Source organism: Rhinoraja longicauda, chromosome 10, assembly GCF_053455715.1.
Source record: "Rhinoraja longicauda isolate Sanriku21f chromosome 10, sRhiLon1.1, whole genome shotgun sequence".
Classification (NCBI taxonomy): Eukaryota; Metazoa; Chordata; class Chondrichthyes; order Rajiformes; family Arhynchobatidae; genus Rhinoraja; species Rhinoraja longicauda.
This window is the reverse complement of record NC_135962.1, coordinates 27718870-27741033: the sequence shown is the minus strand read 5'-3', so window position 1 is coordinate 27741033 and position 22164 is coordinate 27718870. Positions and strand designations below refer to the sequence as shown.

Sequence of the window (22164 nt, the reverse complement as noted above, 5' to 3'; positions counted from 1 at the left end):
ACAGTTACGAAGAGAAGGCGGGAGAATGGGGTTGAGAAGGAAAAATAGATCAGCCATAATCAAATGGCGGAGTAGACTTGATGGGCCGAATTCTGCTTCTATGTCTTATAGTCTAACCACAATGGACATATCCAGCAGAACAGAGCCTCAATTTCTATAATGGAGTCACCAACTTTGAATAAAAATAAGGCAGCTTTAAAAAAAAGTTTTAAATTAATTTACAGAAGTTGAATAGGGTTTTAATTTTCTTTTAAATAACAAGGAAATTCATAACATGTTTTCAAAGAGATTCTAAATGTCTCTAATCAGATAGTCTACTGCTAACGGTCTAGTCATTGCTTGTGGACCACTCCACCTTGTGAGCTGGCAGCGAAGCCAGCATTATATTTGGAGGTTCATGACTGCAAAAGGCAAGCGTGAATGTGGGCATCCACAAAAGGTGAACACAAGGCAAAGATGATTCGGCCCAAAGTAGAAGCAAATGTGAATATGTAAAAATTAAAACATAAACAAGGGTTATTTGAAGAGAGTAGAGAAAGGACTTGGATAGGGAGCTACTTTAGATTGTTGTGACACCAACGAGATCAGCTCAGGATCACTGAGACATGGTTACAAGAGGACCAGGGCTGGGAACTGAATATCCAGGGGTACACAACGTATAGAAAAGACAGACAGGTGGGCAGAGGGGGTGGGGTTGCTCTGATGGTAAGGAATGATATTCATTCCCTTGCAAGGGGTGACATAGAATCAGGAGATGTTGAATCAGTATGGATAGAAATGAGAAATTGTAAGGGTAAAAAGACCCTAATGGGAGTTATCTATAGGCCCCCAAACAGTAGCCTCGACATAGGGTGCAAGTTGAATCAGGAGATAAAATTGGCGTGTCAAAAATGTGATGCTACTGTGGTTATGGGAGATTTCAACATGCAGGTAGACTGGGAAAATCAGGTTGGAAATGGACCCCAGGAAAGAGAGTTTGTAGAGTGCCTTCGAGATGGATTCTTAGAACAGCTTGTACTGGAGCCTACCAGGGAGAAGGCAATTCTGGATTTAGTGTTGTGTAATGATCCTGATCTGATAAGGGGACTAGAGGTAAAAGAGCCATTAGGAGGCAGTGATCACAACATGATAAGTTTTACTCTGCAAATGGAAAGGCAGAAGGGAAAATCGGAAGTGTCGGTATTACAGTATAGCAAAGGGGATTACAGAGGCATGAGGCGGGAGCTGGCCAAAATTGATTGGAAGGAGGCCCTAGCAGGGAAGACGGTAGAACAGCAATGGCAGGTATTCCTGGGAATAATGCAGAGGTTGCAGGATCAATTTATTCCAAAGAGGTGGAAAGACTCTAAGGGGAGTAAGAGACACCTGTGGCTGACGAGGGAAGTCAGGGACAGCATAAAAATTAAGGAGAGGAAGTATAACATAGCAAAGAAGAGTGGGAAGACAGAGGATTGGGACTCTTTTAAAGAGCAACAAAAGTTAACTAAAAAGGCAATACGGGGAGAAAAGATGAGGTACGAGGGTAAACTAGCCAATAATATAAAGGAGGATAGCAAAAGTTTTTTTAGGTACGTGAAGAGGAAAAAAATAGTCAAGGCAAATGTGGGTCCCTTGAAGACAGAAGCAGGGGAATTTATTATGGGGAACAAAGAAATGGCAGACGAGTTAAACCGTTACTTTGGATCTGTCTTCACTGAGGAAGATACACACAATCTCCCAAATGTTCTAGGGGCCGGAGAACCTAGGGTGATGGAGGAACTGAAGGAAATCCACATTAGGCAGGAAATGGTTTTGGGTAGACTGATGGGACTGAAGGCTGATAAATCCCCAGGGCCTGATGGTCTGCATCCCAGAGTACTTAAGGAGGTGGCTCTAGAAATAGTGGAAGCATTGGAGATCATTTTTCAATGTTCTATAGATTCAGGATCAGTTCCTGTGGATTGGAGGATAGCAAATGTTATCCCACTTTTTAAGAAAGGAGGGAGAGAGAAAACGGGTAATTATAGACCAGTTAGTCTGACATCAGTGGTGGGGAAGATGCTGGAGTCAATTATAAAAGACGAAATTGCTGAGCATTTGGATAGCAGTAACGGGATCATTCCGAGTCAGCATGGATTTACGAAGGGGAAATCATGCTTGACAAATCTACTGGAATTTTTTGAGGATGTAACTAGGAAAATTGACAAGGGAGAGTCAGTGGATGTGGTGTACCTCGACTTTCAGAAAGCCTTCGACAAGGTCCCACATAGGAGATTAGTGGGCAAAATTAGGGCACATGGTATTGGGGGTAGGGTACTGACATGGATAGAAAATTGGTTGACAGACAGAAAGCAAAGAGTGGGGATAAATGGGTCCCTTTCGGAATGGCAGGCAGTGACCAGTGGGGTACCGCAAGGTTCGGTGCTGGGACCCCAGCTATTTACGATATACATTAATGACTTAGACGAAGGGATTAAAAGTACCATTAGCAAATTTGCAGATGATACTAAGTTGGGGGGTAGTGTGAATTGTGAGGAAGATGCAATAAGGCTGCAGGGTGACTTGGACAGGTTGTGTGAGTGGGCGGATACATGGCAGATGCAGTTTAATGTAGATAAGTGTGAGGTTATTCACTTTGGAAGTAAGAATAGAAAGGCAGATTATTATCTGAATGGTGTCAAGTTAGGAGGAGGGGGAGTTCAACGAGATCTGGGTGTCCTAGTGCATCAGTCAATGAAAGGAAGCATGCAGGTTCAGCAGGCAGTGAAGAAAGCCAATGGAATGTTGGCCTTCGTAACAAGAGGGGTTGAGTATAGGAGCAAAGAGGTCCTTCTACAGTTGTACCGGGCCCTGGTGAGACCGCACCTGGAGTACTGTGTGCAGTTTTGGTCTCCAAATTTGAGGAAGGATGTTCTTGCTATGGAGGGCGTGCAGCGTAGGTTCACTAGGTTAATTCCCGGAATGGCGGGACTGTCGTATGTTGAAAGGCTGGAGCGATTGGGCTTGTATACACTGGAATTTAGAAGGATGAGGGGGGATCTTATTGAAACATATAAGATAATTAGGGGATTGGACACATTAGAGGCAGATAACATGTTCCCAATGTTGGGGGAGTCCAGAACAAGGGGCCACAGTTTGAGAATAAGGGGTAGGCCATTTAGAACGGAGATGAGGAAGAACTTTTTCAGTCAGAGAGTGGTGAAGGTGTGGAATTCTCTGCCTCAGAGGGCAGTGGAGGCCAGTTCGTTGGATGCTTTCAAGAGAGAGCTGGATAGAGCTCTTAAGGATAGCGGAGTGAGGGGGTATGGGGAGAAGGCAGGAACGGGGTACTGATTGAGAGTGATCAGCCATGATCGCATTGAATGGCGGTGCTGGCTCGAAGGGCTGAATGGCCTACTCCTGCACCTATTGTCTATTGTCTATTGTCTATTACAAATTGCCACTTTCAACTAATGCATTTAATTAATTATTGGGAAAAAATGTAATACGCACAAAGATTTCCGTTTATAATTTTACTGTAGTCCACCTGCCCTCGCATGGCTCGTATCTTCTTCAGCTTTGCTTCCTGGCTCTCCATTCGTTCTTTTAACTTTTGTAATTTGTCACTTTCTGAAATGGACTGCTGCTGGCGCCGTTCTTGTTGTTTGAGATAACGTAAGCGCTGCTCCTGTTGAGGGAAGGTAATAAGATAATCACTCATTTTTGTTCAAAGTATCCAGGTAACAATGATGATATCACATCAATTGGTTGCTGTACATCAGAAAATTTGCATCCGAAAAGGAATGTTGAAAGTTCCAACTTTACTTTTAAGACTTTATAGATATGGCGCAGAAACAGGCCCTTTGGCCCAATCTGTATATAGTGATTTGGATGGTGATGATGTGTGGGAAGGGATGAGAGGAAGGGATGGAGAATAGGGAAGGCAGGAGGGAGAGATAAAAGGAAAGCGGAAAAGCAAATTTACGAAGTCATTGTGAACTTCATATGACGGAGACATTTGTCACAGTTAAATGTTTAAACATTTATGCATTAAGCCATTATAAGCAGCTTGTCTAGATTAGGTAGGCTTATGGGTAAAATAATTACAAACAGGTCATTGCATTGTTTTAGCAAAGGGCATTAGAAAATATATCAGTTAAACATTTGTATTTTAAAAAGGGAAATAATGAAATAATAATGCTGTTTCTCTTGGTAACAATCAAGTTATCATTTATTTAGTAACTCTTAAAAGAGATACGAATAATCAATTTCATTAATCAAAGGTAGACACAAAATGCTGGAGTAATTCAGCGGGCCAGGCAGCATCTCGAGAGAGAAGGAATGGGTGACGTTTCGGGTCGAGACCCTTCTTAATCAAGTCATTGCATTTGACAGGATCTAAATTACAATAATCTTGTGACACGTTGTTTCATTTAAATTTTGTCCAAATTAATTTCCTTTTCTATTTGCAAAAAAATATTACTAACTGCAGCAATAGACACCTGCATTTATATTTTACATTCAATTGCCCTTAGACAGCTTTAACGGATTTTTTCTTCAATACACCAGCAATCCCTCTGGACTATCCAAACCATTTAAAAATGTCTCCTTGTCGATGTATCAGTTTCCCACAATAAATACACAGATCCAACCTACAAGACCTCAACGGCGGACCAGGCGGACAAAGTTATCTTGAACTCAACGGCTGTGAAGGCGGATGAAGGCTGCAACAGATCTATCAGCTCCAATCGTCTTGGTTTCCTTGCCATTGGAATTAGTTGATTGATTTGTGAAGGACCGTGTCCTTCTTGAAGTGCAACATCAACAACCACGTTAAACAAACACACGCACAGGCGTCTTCGTTCAGTGAGCAGCACAAAACTTCACTTTAGACTTTCGGCGATCGGGGAAGGGTGACGGGAGCAGGCCATGTGGTGGCTGGAAGCTCCTAGTCAAGAACCGGCATGGAAGCGGTGAATACTTGATTCAATCGCTACAACGGAATGTAGACCATCATCCTCAACCTCGAGGGATAGCCACGACGACACAGATCCTGTATGGAAATCTGTGTTTTGCAGATAAGAATTTCTATAGCAGCATTCCATACCAAAAACTATCAACTTCCCTAATTTCTTTTCCTCAACAAGAGAACTTCCCTTTTAAACCAACATTAAATACTGATTTAAATGTATATGCTTATGATGCAGAACATTAACTACTATCCAAGGCTCAGATTTTTAAAAAAATAACGTTCAACAATTCAATATTTGCTTAAACATTTTAAATACTATCTCATCAAAGAAAGTCCCAAATTTAAAGTCATTGTGGTCTGTAGCAAAGCTTCAGAAAATCAAAATGCAGTTCTTTTAAATGTGAATTTTCAAGTCCTGGTTTTCTTCTGTTGAGCAGAGATCAATCTTCATGACATTTCATCTGAATTAGAACCAGGACAAACATTAAATTTGATGCTTTTTGTGGTAAGGGGAAGAGGCGAGGTGACTCAGTCCAGCATGTCTCAGCCTTGAGTTTCTGGACAGCAGATTACATTCTGGTCACAGAATTCTAATATTCAATTCTATTCCCGATTTGTTCTCATCATTTGTGCAAGAAGGAACTGCAGATGCTGGCTTTTACCGAAGATAGACACAAAAAGCTGGGTAACTCAATGGGACAGGCAGCATCTCTGGAGAGAAGGAATGGATAACATTTCGGGCCTGAAGAAGGGTCTCAACCCGAAACGTCACCCATTCCTTCTCTCCAGAGATGCTGCCTGTCCCGCTGAGTTACTCCAGCATTTTGTTCTCATCATTATTGAGGATGTACATAATTTAGGCATATTTGACTTTAGTACAATGAGAAACTCCTTTGGTACCCACATAAAAGCTTGGAAGGCAATCTGCTGCTTGGGTTCAACATAGATTAACTCTTGATTTACACATTCTTTCCACGAGAAACAAGCTAGTTGCCAGTTAGCACTTCCATAAAAGCAGCACAGTGTGAATTAAATAGTGCCAGAGTTGTACTGCTCAGAAATCTCATCCATCTCAACCAACCATTTACACTAACCATAGGTCATAAGGAAAAGGAGTAGAATTAGGCCATTCGGCCCATCAAGTCTACTCCGCCATTCAATCATGACCGATCTCTCTCTCCCTCCTAACCCCGTTCTCCTGCCTTCTCCCCACAACCCCTGACACCCGTTCTAATCAAGAATCTATCTCCACCTTAAAAATATCCGCTGACTTGGCCACCACATCCTTCTGTGGCAAAGAATTTCACAGATTTACCACCCTCTGACTAAAGAAATTTCTCCTCATCTCCTTCCAAAAAGAACTTCCTTTAATTCTGAAGCTATGACCTCGTCCTATATTCTGCCACTAGTGGAAACATCCTCTCCATCCACCTCCACTCTATCCAAGCCTTTCACAATTCTGTATGTTTTAGAGGTCCTACCTCAAACTTCTAAACTCCCATGTGCCCGCATTAGGGCAGTATCCTATATTTTGTCAAAATATCTCTTAAACATCACAGCGAGTCCCAGATATCAATTACTCAGTGTTGAAGATGTTTCCTCTGAAAGTCTCTTTAAAACTCCTTCCTCTCATCTTAAATTTGTGTCCTCTTGTTTTTATTACTCCTCCCAGAGAAAAAAAGATGCTGATTATGTACCTTGTGCCTCTTATAATTTTATCTCTCTCTCTCTCTCTCTAGTCAACCTTCAGCCTTCTTTATTCCAGGAAAGAGAAACCCAGCCTGTCTAATCTCTTCCCATAACTCCAGTTGTAACAAGATCCTGGTAAAACTACTCTGCACAGCCACATTTTCCCAAATAAAAACAGAAAATGCTGGAAATACTCAGTGGGTCAAGCTCAACTTGTGAGAAGAGAAATAGAACCATTGTTTCAAGTCAAAGAGTCTTTTTCTGAACTGGGAAGGAGACAACAAGAAGCTTGCTCAACTACAGGGAGGGTTGGGGATCTAAAAACTGCAATGACAATGGTGATATATTAGTAACTTGGATGTGAAGTTAAGAGACAAGTTTGTGGCCGACTAGCCCTGATCAGACTCTGGCTTTCCAAATGTACATAAATCCTATCCCTTGGGATATTCTCCAATAACTTCTCTACCACTGATGTAAAACTCACTAGCCTCCAGATACCCGTCCTATCCCTGCTGACCTTCTTAAATAAAGTTATAACATTAGCTATCCTCCATACAAAGACTGCAATGGCTCATATGTTTCGATCAAATTGCTGAATTGTCAAAAAGGATTGAACTGAAGGAGTTATAACGGCACCGGAAGCACAATAATGGGGGCACCCCGATTTGATATAATTTATGGCGTCAAATCTAATTGAAGTGTCACAAAGGAACTTTAGGAAAAGTTAGCTCTTGTAAAAGTTGCACTTATAGATGATAAAATAACATTTTCATAATCTTATGCAGTTTCTTTGTTAAAATGTCAGAGAAAATAATTTTATAACTAAATATCAACAGAATAATTTACGATAAATTCCAAATATTTTCTATTAAGATTATTTCTTTGAGATATTTTCAGTTGGATTTGAATTTCTACCTTGGCGACCAACATCTGCTGCTGCGCCTCAATCTGATGCTGTTGTCTTGAAGCCATTTCTTGCAGCTCAGAAAGGGTCATCTCTACCCGTGGATTACCACTCTAGGGTGTTAAAAGGAAATTGTTAGCTCTTACAGGTATTCTGGAATTTAAAACTCTAAATGTTGTTTATCTCTGGTTATGAAGGATGATTTTAAGTATGACTTCATAGTACAAGACCAGTTCGATTTTTTTTGGTTTTCAGATACAGTATGGAAACAGGTCAACACACCGAGATCACGCCAACCATTGATCATCTGTTGACTCTAGTTCTATATTATTTCACTTTCTCATCCACTCCCTCCACATTAGATGCTATTTTATAGGGGCAATTAAGCTATCAACCTGCATGTCTATGGGATGTGGGAGGAAACCAGAGCCTCCAGAAGAAACACACATGATTACAGAGAACGTGCAAATTCCACACAGACAGTACCAGAGGTCAGGATTGAACCCGGGTCTCTGGTGCTGTGAGGCAGCAGCTCTACCAGCTGTCACTGTGCCACCTTGTGCCCTTGCATGATGATTTACTGCTGTTCAATTATAATATTTGAAATAAAATATTGGGTATGTTCATCAAAATGTTGAAACTCTTCTGCTTTCAGAGTTGTTCCGTTGTGGCTTCCCATTTGTTTACATGAGAGAATATTAAATAATCCATACTTGGACTCTGATAGGACTTTTTTTTAAGCGCTAAAAATATGCACCTTAATTAAAAGCTATTCAGATTAACATTACTGTAAGATGATACTCGTCAATTTTGAACTCTTAACTAATGACCTCATTTTGTGTATTGTATATCACAAGGAAAGTTCCCCATATTGATAACTTTGGGCCGTTAAGTTTAACTTAACTTAAGTTTGGGCCGTTAAGTTTAACTTAACTTAAGTTGAATTGTCTGGTTTCAAAAGAAACGGGACTGATTCTATAATCAGATACATGTTTTGAAAAGCACAGAGAAAAAGATCGACCAGCATCACTGCATCTATGAGTGGCAAAGGTGATTTCTACTGAAGTATGCGCACATGATTGTCATGCAAATACAAGCTTGGGATCAAGAATATTGTTCTTTACTTTCACATTCATAATGTAATAGTTAGAGCTATGATGTTAAATGATAGAACCTATTAAAATAAACCACTGCCTTAGAATAGAAGCACAAGAGACTGCCGATGCAGGAATCCTGAGCACAAAACATAGTGCTGAAGGAACTCAGTGGAGGGAAAGGGACATCAGCCTGGAAAACCAAAACGTCGTCTGCCCATTTCATAGAACATTGGACAGACAGTACAGTATATAAATGGACCCTTCAGCCCATAATTTTCATGCCAAACGTCATGCCTAGCAGGTTGAACTGATCCCAGCTGCCTGCACATGATTTACATTCCTCTATTTCCTGCTCGTCCATATGCCTATCCAAAAGCTTCATGAATGCCACTATCGTATCTGCCTCCACCACCACCTCTGGCAATGCGTTCCAAGCCTCTATCATCCTGTGGAAAAAAAAAATCCACACACATCGCCATTAAACTTTCACCCTCTCACCTTATAGCTATGCCCCTAATTTTGAACATTTCCATTCTGAAGAATAATTTCTGACAGTCCATCCTTTCCTACCTTCCACAAATGCTGCCTGACCTGTCGAGTTCCTCCAGCTCTGTTTTTTTCTTACGGCAGAAAAATATTTCAGTAAAGGGAGGAATTCTTGGAGAAATTAAAATGGGTTTATTTGGCTAAAATTTCTGTCATCTTAGAACATTCCCAAAATGCCCTTGTGCTTGCACTGTTTTTATTTAAAACTCAACTTTCCTGCTTTTATGCAGGCATAAGTACCAGAGATTAATAGTAATCTTTTATGATGCTATTAAACATGCTGTCTTTACTCCTGAACATTACATTTATAACAGCACCAACACAAAAAGGTCAGAAAACACTAGAGGTCATTTAGTGAAATTAAATCAAAGTATAATTGACAAATGTTATTGACTGACATGAAGTTCAAAAAAATAAAATAAGACTGAACTCAATTGTACAAAAAAGCTTATTTTTTTAAAAAGAGCATCAGAAGGCAATTTTAATATTCCATTTAATTAATTCCAAAAACAACGTACAATTAAATACAGCTGCTAGTGTTTGAAGGTGTCCTTGAAATGATTTAGTATTGAAGGGATTACTGTTTAACATTGAGATTCACATTTTGTCAGGACAGAACGTTCTAGGTTCACAATGCCAGTTTAACAAGCATTGTTCACATTCTATAAAAGGAGATAAAGCACCAGGAATGTACCAGCTGATAACACAAAGTGTCCAAGGGAAATAGTTCTGCATTTACTATCAAGCTATTCAAAAGTTAGCAATAACAAATTTCAATGACGTTATTCTAGGACGTGGCTCACAGTGTTATCATCCTGTAAATGGATAGCAAATGTCAGCCAGTTAACAGCACATTTGTGCTGTTCAGAAGCCCGACAATTAAAATCTAAGATAGACACAAAATGTGTGAGAAACTCAGCAGGTCAGGCAGTAAGTATCTCTGAAGAAAAAGGTAGTGAAAAAGGTAAGAAAAAGGAATAGGTGACGTTTCGGGTCAAGACCCTTCTTCATTCTGCAAGAAGGGCCCATTTGGCCCAAAACATCACCCATTCATCTTCTCCACAGATACTGCCTGAACCGCTGAGTTACTAGAGCATTTTGTGTCTATCTTCAGTGCAAACCAGCATCCGCAGTTCCTTCCTACACAATTAAAATCTATTTCTGTTATAAATATTAAAAGCTCTCTTGTGACACTGGACAAGGCAAGTCAGTTTATACACTCAATTTTCCTAGCCACCATTGTTCAAGGAGCGGCTGGGGAGCAGAAATCCAGAAAGCCCTTTGGGCACACACTGCAAAAAAGAGCCTCCTGATGGAAAACAGCAACTACAATCTTAATTCTCCAATCAACTGTCCTGTTCCTTACCATCTATTTGTCATTGACCAGTAGTTCGATGGACACCATGCAAAAATATTTTATTTGCCAAATCTTTCTCACTTAAATTAAGTCCATTTTCATTCGTAGCCTCAATGCGTTGGAGTAACTCAACAGGCCAAGCAGCATCTTTGGAGAACATGGATAGAGGACATTTCAGGTCAGGACTCTTCTTCAGACGGATAGGGGAGAGAAAGCTGGAAGAGAGATGTGGGTGGGACAAAGCCTGGCAAGTGATAGGTGAATACAGGTGAAGGGGTTCTGATTCGTAGAAGGATTGACAAAGATATGACAGAGATAGGGAGAGAAGAGGTGCAAAATGTGTTGGAGGAAGGGATGTAGGAGGAAGGTTGCTGTTGGTTGGTTACCTATAATTAGAGAATTCAATGTTCATACCGTTAGTTTGTAAGCTACCCAAGTGGAACATGTTGTTCCTCCAGTTTGCATTTGGCCTCACTCTGGCAATGGAGGAGGCCCAGAGCATAATGGTCAGTATGGAAATAGGAAGGGGAATGGTTAGCAACCAGTCCAAGGACAGAAAAATCATCAGTATGCAAATGGAACGCGAATTAAAATGGTTAGCAACTGGGTCCATGACAGAAAGGTTGGTATGGGAAGGTTAATGAAAATAGTTAGCAAACAGTCGGTATGAAAACGGGAGTGAAAATGGTTAGTAACTAGTCAACACATCTCTTCCAACTTTCACTTCCCCCCTATTACCATCAGCCAAAACGTCGCCTATCCATGTTCTCCAGTGATGCTGCCTGACTTGCTGAGTTACTCCAGCACTTCGTGTCTTTTTCGTAAACCAGCATCTGTCTGGTTTACAAAACCAGTTCATGTTTTATTTTGTAGCCTCTTTATATCCTATTCACAACTTTCCTAACTTCTTGATAACAGGAAATTTAGCAACCATACCTATTGATTGTAAAAAAAGAGGTGCAGGCATCAATCCCATAGGCATCTACTCGTGACATTTTTAAACAAGAAAAATACCCTTTATTGCCTAATATATTTTGTTACCCAGCCAACATTTTATCCATGACAATGTGTTGTCTCCTACATTATGAACTTTTATTTTCATGCAATTAAGTAACGTACAGTGGACAAACTTAATAAACTGAATGCCAAAACCATGTTGCCTTCGCTAATCACTTTTAGCTTTAAGTGTCCTGCTGCAATGCATTTAATAATAGCTAACAACTTTCCTATGACAGCTGTTAAGTTAATTAGCCCAGTTTCCTGAGGCAGTCATGTCAGCAGATATTTTGGAAGATAACAAGCAGACCAAAAGGATACGATTGTTGAATGCAATATCTCACACTGAACTGACCACAATGTAACAAAGGTCACTGGCAGAATTGCAGATGTGTAAGGTTATGCTACATTCCTGAGAGTAAGACAGGCATATGGCCAATGCAGCAATTGTCACTCATCTGAACATTCACTAACAGAGGGAGGTGGAAAACAGGAAACTGTCTGATGCTGGGTTAAAAGGTCCATAGTAGTAAGATAATTGATAGAAGCTTGTTTTTTTAAAAGCAGGTCCCCACCTGCTTGCAGCAGTATAGTAGGTACATGGGCTCAGATGAACACAAAAACATATGATACATAAATTGTGTATACAATTCTAAAAGAAAGACTGGAAAAAAGATTAGAGCAGAAATAATTAGAAATGAAAATATTTGTTTCAGTGGAAAGAATAAAAACAATGGAAAGGCAAGGACCAATTAGGGACAATCAGCTAGGCTGGCAGGACGACGACTGATTATGATAGTCAGTATGACTTTGTGCATGGGAGAAAATGTTTCACGAGTATGGTTTAATGTTCTGAAGGTTGATGAGGGCAGTGCAGGAGACGTTGTGTACATGTACTTCAGCAAAGCCTTTGGCATGGTAGGTGGTATGGAATGGTAGGTTGTATGGGATCCAGGGTAAACTAGTCAATCAGATACAGAATTGGCTTGAAGGTAGGAGAAAAAATGGTGGCAGAGGTATTGTTTCCCCCCCCTCCAGATTGGAGGCCTGTAACAAGTGGGATGCCACAGGGATTGGTGCTGGATTGACTGTTGTTTGTCATACATATTAATGATTTGGATGTGAATGGTGGTGACACGAGGAGAAAGATTTGAAAGGGATCTTAGGGGCAACCTTTCCCAGACAGAGGGTGGATCAGTTGCGAGAGGAAGTGGTAGAAACGGGTAACGTTACAACATTTAAAAGACACTTGGACCACTACAGGGAAAGGAAATGGTTGGAGGAATATGAACCAGGCAAGATGGACAAGCCTGATTGGTCAACTTGGTCATCGTGGATCAGTTGGGCCGAGGGCCAATGTCCGTGTTATATTCTTGCTATGGAGGGCGTGCAGCGTAGGTTCACTAGATTAATTCCCGGAATGGCGGGACTGTCGTATGTTGAAAGGCTGGAGCGATTGGGCTTGTATACACTGGAATTTAGAAGGATGAGGGGGGATCTTATTGAAACATATAAGATAATTAGGGGATTGGACACATTAGAGGCAGATAACATGTTCCCAATGATGGGGGAGTCCAGAACAAGGGGCCACAGTTTGAGAATAAGGGGTAGGCCATTTAGAACGGAGATGAGGAAGAACTTTTTCAGTCAGAGGGTGGTGAAGGTGTGGAATTCTCTGCCTCAGAAGGCAGTGGAGGCCAGTTCGTTGGATGCTTTCAAGAGAGAGCTGGATAGAGCTCTTAAGGATAGCGGAGTGAGGGGGTATGGGGAGAAGGCAGGAACGGGGTACTGATTGATAGTGATCAGCCATGATCGCATTGAATGGCGGTGCTGGCTCGAAGGGCTGAATGGCCTACTCCTGCACCTATTGTCTATTGTCTATAATGGATGGCTAAAATTACATTCTTCTGAGCAATTATTAAATGCCAGTATTTGGGGAATTTGTGTACCCTTGTACATGGCACCAAATTAATATGCAGGCATGACATGCAATTTAGAAGGCAAATGCTATTTGTCATTTTAATGCAGAGAGGCATCTCTTAGATTCCTCTATCTCGTCTCTGGCATTTCCTCACATCCCAGTACCCTAATACTAGGAACTACTCTTGTGGCTCTTGCGTGCAAAGCTTACCACACTTAAAACAGTGATCAAATTGGAACATGAATGACGATACATCCACAGCATGAGAGTTAGATACTCAGGTATTTGATAAAATAGTTAAAATATTTTAGCTATCTAATCTGTTCTGCATTGGTTTACAGAATCTTAAACCTTAAATCTTTTTCAACTTCCTATTTAGATAAATGGTTTTTTTTTAACATCATATTTGCTGATACATTTCATTACACAATTAAGCTGTCACCTAAGTTTAATGTTAATTTATATGTGTGATCATTTGGCAAATTCAAGGCATTGTTGTATTTCAGTGCCGATAATGACTGAATCTCCAGCCCAATGCCATTTCTTTAAAAAGGTATCCATTATTTATCAACCAGCATTCAATTAATAGTCATGTAAGTAATGATTTGGCTTGAAGATTCATGCCTTAGAGTCTAACATTTATTTGTATGGAACACTGGCAAGTGTTTAGCAGTCATTTGTTTTAAAAAGCCTAAAAGAATGCCAATATTTGTTTCCATTTTTTTTGTAAACCCTGATCATAACCAATCTGGTCAATTATTTAACCAATAAATTAAAGGCTATGTTTAAAAAATGGATACTTCCGTATATTTCTTGAAACATGGTGAACAGAGTTGTTTGCAGTACACTGGCTGTGATCCTGATTATTGTTAGGATACCCCCCTGTGCTTATTTGCTATGCCTCCACTATTCAAGGAAAACATTCCCCATTTATTTTTAACTCTAATTGACCTGCTCTGTCACCTTTAATCATCTGTGGGCATACACACTAAATTTTCCCATTCATTGGATCTTTCCCCAAATGCATCCCCTTTGGATTAAATTCAATTTTCTGAGCAACTGACCAAACTGTCTACATCTCCCATAGTCTAAAGCATTGTGTCAACTTCCACCACTTGGTCAATACTTCTTTCAATGGCAAACTTTATTTTAAAAATCATAACCACCAATCCACATTTAAGTATGACTGATCAAAATACATTACAGGAGTGCAGGTACTAAGTCCTGTGGAAACTGAATTCCAGTTACAAAAAATGAGTATCTTTTTCTTCCCTTCAATTAAATCCAATTTCCCTCTGTGCCCTTGATCCCCTGGCATTTTACGTTTTTGACTACTTTGTCAAATGCCTTGGTGTATGTAATGTGATGTAGGTTACATCAAACATACAGCCTTATTTGACACTTCTATATTTCTCCCTCAGCAAAGAATAGTTTACATATTCCAAAGTATTGACTACTTTGGTAGCTGTTTTGTTAAATCATTCATCTACAAGTAAATAAGTTACCTTATTGTTCCAATAATATCAATTGGATAAGATTTTGTTAAAAGGAAAAAAAAATTAAAAGCAAGCCATCAAATGTCACCCTAGCACCCAGAATATTCAAGAATTATATCTGATCAACTCATACACCAATGTTTTAACTGCACAGCTTAGTCCCCCTGCTGTGAGACCAGTTGTTCTTCAAATTGAAATATTCCTACAACAATTTATTGACCAAAAATGTTCTACTGATGGACAGACACTAAATTGAATGCTAAATCATGTGGACACAGGACAAGCTGAGGCTTACAGATTCTGATTCTGCAAAACTGGAACTTTATAGGTGGCAGATACAGGCATGTGAGCAAGGTCAAAAAAAGAACCAGGAAAAGATCCGAGTGCTTGCGGGGGTCAATTGATGGAGGTACAATGGGGGCCAAAAATTTACACACAAAATTACAAGTTTCAAGCCTCTTTTAGTGCATTTCAAAGTAAAAACAGACATTACAAAATAATGTGAATATGTCATTGTACACTAATAACATTTTGAAAGCAAATTCGCACATTAATTGATAATCAGCCCAAAAAGGTTTTTCTGCTTTTCTGATGTATTTTAATTTAACCCTGTCTTAATTAATTTAGTTATATAATCTTGCACTTAAATTTAATATTTACACATTACAGTTCCACCACTGATTTTCTGGCACTCTTGGTTCCAGAGCTTTGCTGGTTTATCCAGCAGGCCAAGGATTTCAGCTAAGCGGATAGATTTGCTGGCTCCAGCTGGGCTGGAGTTCCAGAGCCCCGGCCGCAGGTTGCAAATTCAACCCACCGATCGGCCGTGGAAGTCCCGATGAGGTCGAGATTGGCTGCCTTGCCCAGCCTAGGTGCCACATTTTCGGGAAGACTTCCACGGCACGGGGGATTTCTCGTGGAACCCCTAGCGAAACCTAGTGTTCATTACTAGTCTATACATAGTTTTTTTTTTTTCTTCTTTTCTTCGATCTGGGATTTCTCCGTTTATTTGGCAAAGTGAAAAACGCTGAAACCATGCAAAAAGTGCAGAAAATGGACAACGCGGAAATCCGCGGAAAATTCTGCAGGTAGAATGTTCACCCAGGCTGCTATACGAGGGGAGAACAAAAATAAATCCGAGCCATACACCAGGTGAATGCATTTTAGGATTACGGAAGTACTGCATGAGCACATAATGGATTTAGAAAGGTATTATCAGAACCATCAAGAAAGAACAGACTGGGACATTTCGCTAGAATAGACAAGGCTGACAGGATACCAATAGGTATAAGAAAATAATTGCAGATGCTGGTACAAATCGATTTATTCACAAAATGCTGGAGTAACTCAGCAGGTCGGGCAGCATCTCGGGAGAGAAGGAATGGGTGACGTTTCGGGTCGAGGCCCTTCTTATACTTATACCAATAGGAATGGTTACAAAATGGAAGATATTGTTCCCACTTGTAAGACAGTAGTGGGACAGTTGACAACTAGAGGTCAAGGCACACTATTAATCCAATGAGGAATTCATTTGCAAGAGGTGCCTTTTACTCAAACCACTGCGGAATACTGTACCACCATGACAGATTCTGCACATAACCAAGATGTACTTTTTAAAAGCCCCCTTTAAATACTTGAAGGAGAAAAAGTTTCTGTCATGAAAATTCAATTTGAATTTCAGAGAAAATCTCTCAGGATATCATAGAAAACGAATTCTCCATTTGCACCACATGCAAAGTCCAATGTATTGTGCTTGTGCATTCAATTATGCAACAATTCTCATGAATGGTACAAAGAGAGCCTGGCAAGAAGCCACCAGCTTTGCTCAAAAAGGCAAAAATGTTGTCAAATGAGCCATAGTAAAACCATGTAGTTTGGTTTTGGAAATAAAGCTTTGAAAATATCTGCAGTGGAGTAGCAATTAAGGTTTTACCTCACACCTGCAAGGACCAGAATTCAGTCCCCCAGGTGCAGTCTCTGCACTGTGACATGTACTGTGGTAGTAGGTTACCGCCACATGCTCTGCTTCCTTGCCACATGCTCTGCTTCCTTCCCACACTCTCATGTTGTGCTGACTGGTTGGGTTAATTAGATATTGTAAATTACACTATTGGGTACATTAATGGCAGGAATAATAAAAGGGGAAATAAAATGTGCAGGAGAGAATAAGTTCCTAGGGCATGTGGAAACAGGGAACGGGATTGGTACTAATGGGATTGTTCCCCTGAGAACAGAGGATCCAAAAACAGAATGGCTGCCTTCAGAGATCATTACAAGATAACATCCACACAAATTTCCAAAACTAAAATAGACTATAAGCATCTCCACATTATGATCAAGCTATTACACTATAATTACATCATGCACTAGAGTTTAAAAGCAGAAGTTTTTCCTGTTTGATGCAAATCTGGGCAATTAAGTTATACAAAATAATGCGGTTACTGCTGGATATCAGAAGAAACACATTTTGTCAACAATATTTAACAGGTCTTGGGGATTAGGGGAGAACAGAAATAGATCAATGATTCCAACCGTAAATTCACATCATGCTTAGGCTACATTTGGAAGAGCCAATAAAGCAAGTAACCACAAGAGCAACTGGTGATGTTGTACAATACTCATTTCAGAAGTCAGCAGCTCAAAAAGCTCCTTCCAAAAATCAATCTTTCGCACTTGACTAAAATAGGCATGGAACAATTTCATAAATTACTGCTAAATTATCTGTATTGGGTAAATAAAAAAATCTTAATAAATTATTTTGCCATCAAACAGTTATTACTGCCGGCCCATCATGGATGCCAGAACCAAGTCCTGGCTCCTGCTCTCCAAGTTTTGCATTCAAGCTGCTCTTCATTATCTTTGTTTTAGAGACCTGTTGACCAATCTTTGAACAAAAAGTCGAGGGCTAGAAACTACATACCCCATTTTCAAACCGCTCGGCAGATAGGTTTATTCCATTCCATCTGTTTAACTGATCTTGAGATTGACGCTCACCTACAAAGACAAAAGATAAACTTTAAAATAAGCCGACTTGAATATTCATGCTAAACCAAAGTGTGATCAAATATTTTATTTTTTAAATTTTAGCCACTTAGTACCAGAAGCTGCACGTATAAACATTTTCCTTTTAATGACAAGTTACATTCATGTCATGGGTACAAGATTGACAAATGTTTAAAATGTAAATAGGAGCCCGAAATCTGCTCCAACAGTGAATAAGATCACAGATCATCAGAGCATTACCTCTGTACCATCTTCTTGCCCTGCTCTCCAAAAATCTCAATGCTGTCCAATCAACCTTAAATATATTCAATAATTCGAACTCCAAAGCTCGAGGAGGTAGAGAATGCTAAACAAGCCATATGGGGGGGAAAAGTCCAACTTGCGTGCTCTTTAATTGACAACCCATTATTCTGAAACATGCCCAGAGCTCTAAATGTTCTCTCCAAAAGGGGAAAATCTCCTCAGAATCTTTTCTATACCAATGAGATTGCCTCCTCATTCTAAGCTCCGGGTAAATATAGGCCCAATCTTCACTGTCAAGATAATCATAGCAGAGATCCTAAGATGAATCTTGCCCGAAATGTTTCCATTGTAAGAGCATCCCCCCTCAAATAAGAGGATAAAATCATAAAAGGTGCTCCAAGTGCAAGCTTGCTAATATATGGTAGTTACAGCAACTTCATTTTTCATGCTTCATCACTTTTGTAATATCATCATTGCTTTGGTCTTGCAAAATCTCCATGCTAACTTTGTAGTTCACAAATGAGGATACCCAAGTGCTTTTGCAATGCAACATTCTAGAGACTTCATCCATTCAAATATTTATTTTCATACCCAACTTTATACTCCATCTGTGAAATTTCCACCCACTCACTTAACTATTAACAGACTGTCCTCAGTCTTTCACCCAACCCATGCCTCATCTTTGTCAGAATTCACTACTCAATATGATTGGTTCCTTCATCAATTCACACAGCAGAGCTCCAAGCAACGATCCTTGTGGCACCCATTCTACTATCGTGACTCTTGGTCTTTCTATCTACTCTTTTGCCTTAAATAGGCATGAACACGACATATGTATGAGCGTTGGCTCCACCTGGGTTAACACCTCAGTGTAGAACGGAGCACCAACAAAATTGCTGGAGGAACAATCCTCTGGTCCAGTTCTTCAGATCTATATTTAAGTGACATTGCATTATGGTACGAGTTGTGAAAAATAAAAAAACTATAAATGAAAGATCTATGTTTCATTTAAATTGAATCGCAATGTGATGAGGCAAGTTCAAATGTGGAATCCAACATAGTATATTCCATCTCCTATATTTTGTGAAGATACGCAAAATGCTGGAGTAACTCAGCAGGTCAGGCAGCAGCTCTGCAGAAAGAGGTTGCGGATCGGAACCCTTCCAGATCAGAAACGCATTTTGTTTCTATGTTTACAGAATGTAGGAGATGGAATATACAAGTGTTCCGACTCAAAATGGTGGCACGATGGCGCAGCGGTGGAGTTGTTGCCTTACAGCGAATGCAGCGCCGGAGACTCAGGTTCGATCCTGACTACGGGCGCCGTCTGTACGGAGTTTGTACGTTCTCCCCGTGACCTGCGTGTGTTTTCTCCGAGATCTTCGGGTTCCTCCCACACTCCAAAGACGCACAGGTATGTAGGTTAATTGACTGGGTAAATGTAAAAATTGTCCCTAGTGTGTAGGATAGTGTTAATGTGCGGGGATCGCTGGGCGGCGCGGACTCGGTGGCCGAAGGGCCTGTTTCCACGCTGTATCTCTAAATCTAAAAAAAATATATCTAAAATGATCGATAATTGAAATAATTATATGGGTACATGTTTAGAAAAAGTTTAAAGAGGGAGGGGCAAATGAGATGAGCTCAGATAGGAACCTTGGTCGGCATCGACAAGTAGGCCAAAGGTCCTATTTCTGGGCTATATTACTATGATCATCCAAATAAAGAGGTAAAAATCTGGAAATTGTTAGAAGCACAAAGATGCAAAAAGCTTTCAGAAATGAAGCTTTCAGAATGGCTGAAAAAGATCCAAGTTATTTCCTTCAACTTTGTTTTATTCTGATCTCTGATATAGCAATGGGATGACTTAGATGTCAGGCAGCATCTCTGGAGAAAAGGAATTTGAGGTCCATTTTATATCCCATCTGGTTTTCACTTCAATCAACCACAAAAAAGATGAACAGGCATGACATTTCACATTAATATTTGATTTATTTTATACTAAAGTGCCAAAATATCTTGTAATATAAAGTGTTTCTCTTGCTACAATCACCCAAATACATGATACTCAGGCACTCCATTCAAAATCTTAAAAAGTAACTAAAGTCAGATTAAAACACCATTGTGAAAAGCCAGGATGAACTGAATGTAGACACAAAATGCTGGAGATTTCTCTTAAAAACCAGAGTAAACAACAGGCCAAATAAAAGGACAGAAGGCCGTGGGTAAGGTAGCATCTTAGTAGGTGAGGTAGCATCTATAGAGACCAAGGATAGGTGATGTTTCGCGTCAGGACACTCCACAATAGACCAAATGATCTCTTGCCTGTTTCTATAAAAGCAAAACATTCACACAGGTGACTTGTATCTTTAAACTTCTCCATAACAAGAGCCTTGAGACTTAAAAGGTTCAGCTCCCACTGTGCACCTCATATTCAGTTTTAAAACTGTTCAGTTTTTACTTACTTTGTTCACTAATCTCATTAGGTGAATCCTCATGTCGTAGAAAGAATTTCACTTCTTCTCTGCGAGGCCCCCATTTCTGCAGATGTTCATACATCATATAATCAGAAGGAATAACACGCTCTGTCACAGGAAAAAGAGAACATTAGTCCCAAAGTACTGCAAAAAACAAACTTGAGAATTGTATTTGGCCACAGAATGCATCTTTACCCTTTCCCTTGTACAATGCAAGAGAAATAAATTACAGCCCAGTAACTCAAGTGGTTCTGATGGCATCAATTGCTTGAATTTTCTGAATCACCACCATTTAGCCTGCAAACAGAAGTTTGGGATGCATCTACAAAGCAGGAATTTAAGAATTTGCTGGTAAAACATAACAACTATTTCTTTGCTGGACTTCTCGAGTGCTGAAGCTCAACTTTCATTTTGCTGGGGAATATTATGAACACATGTTGGAACAGACACAGCACATGAACAGCAAGCCTTTTAACTTCAATGAAGAAAGGATGCAACGGAAACAAGAATCGGGCAATTTATTTTTGAAATAAAATATTGCAAATACTAGCCTTCCCAGGAAACAAGCAACATTTAAAAATAATTTATTAATTTTCAGCCAAGTACTTTCATCACTGACTATGGTTCTTTTCTTTATTAAGAATAAGGGGTAGGCCATTTAGAACAGAGATGAGGAAAAAACTTTTCATTCAGAGTTGTGAAGCTGTGGAATTCTCTGCCTCAGAAGGCAGTGGAGGCTAATTCTCTGGATGCTTTCAATAGTTAGAAAGAGCTCTTAATGATAACGGAGTCAAGGGATATGGAGAGAAGGCAGGAACGGGGGAACTGATTGTGCATGATCAGCCAATGATCATGGTGAATGGCGGTGCTGGCTCTAAGGGCCGAATGGCCTACCCCTGCACCTATTGTCTAATTGCAAAATAATTAAGCAGGTTCTATAGCTAAACAAAATGTTTAGTGCTGCTATGGAAAATACCTTTTCACTATCGGTATTCTTGAATCAAATTATACTGTACATATATGCAAATAGACTTTTACCAAGAATCTATTTGTTCAAAGCATCCAGCACTAAGGAGTTACTTCCACGACCACTACCACTCTGAGTACTGGCCCATCCTCTACTCCTTCATACACGACTGTGTTCTTGCATTCGCCACCAACAACATCGTCAAATTTGCGGATGACACAACGGTGATCGGGCTGATCTCCAACAGTGATGAATCAGCCTACAGAGCTTGCGGAGGTGTACCAGCCTACGGAGGTGCAGAACCTGGCGAGCTGGTGCTCAGAGAACAACCTGTCCCCAAACACAGCTAAAACCAAGGAGCTAATCATCAACTTCAGAAGGTCACTGAGTAAGGAATACGCTCCAGTCTTCATCAACGGGGACAGAGTGGAGAGAGTGTTCAGCTTCAGGTTTCTGGGCACACACATTTCAGAGGACCTCACATGGTCCACTAACACTGCTGCGCTGGTCAAGAAAGCACAACAGCGGCTGTTTTTCCCGA

General features: G+C 40.1%; 1 protein-coding gene across 3 annotated transcripts in view; it reads right to left on the bottom strand.

Annotated features, from left to right (window-relative positions):
• ppp1r13bb (protein phosphatase 1, regulatory subunit 13Bb) overlaps positions 1-22164 on the bottom strand; it is a 56358-nt gene that overhangs the window by 15471 nt on the left and 18723 nt on the right. For all 3 annotated transcript variants that reach the window (XM_078406481.1, XM_078406483.1, XM_078406482.1), the window contains exons 3-6: positions 20645-20764; positions 17857-17930; positions 7535-7636; positions 3472-3646 (exon numbers count right to left, since the gene is read on the bottom strand). In XM_078406481.1, the coding sequence (XP_078262607.1) occupies positions 3472-3646; positions 7535-7636; positions 17857-17930; positions 20645-20764 (471 nt within the window). The remainder of the gene's footprint in view (positions 1-3471; positions 3647-7534; positions 7637-17856; positions 17931-20644; positions 20765-22164) is intronic.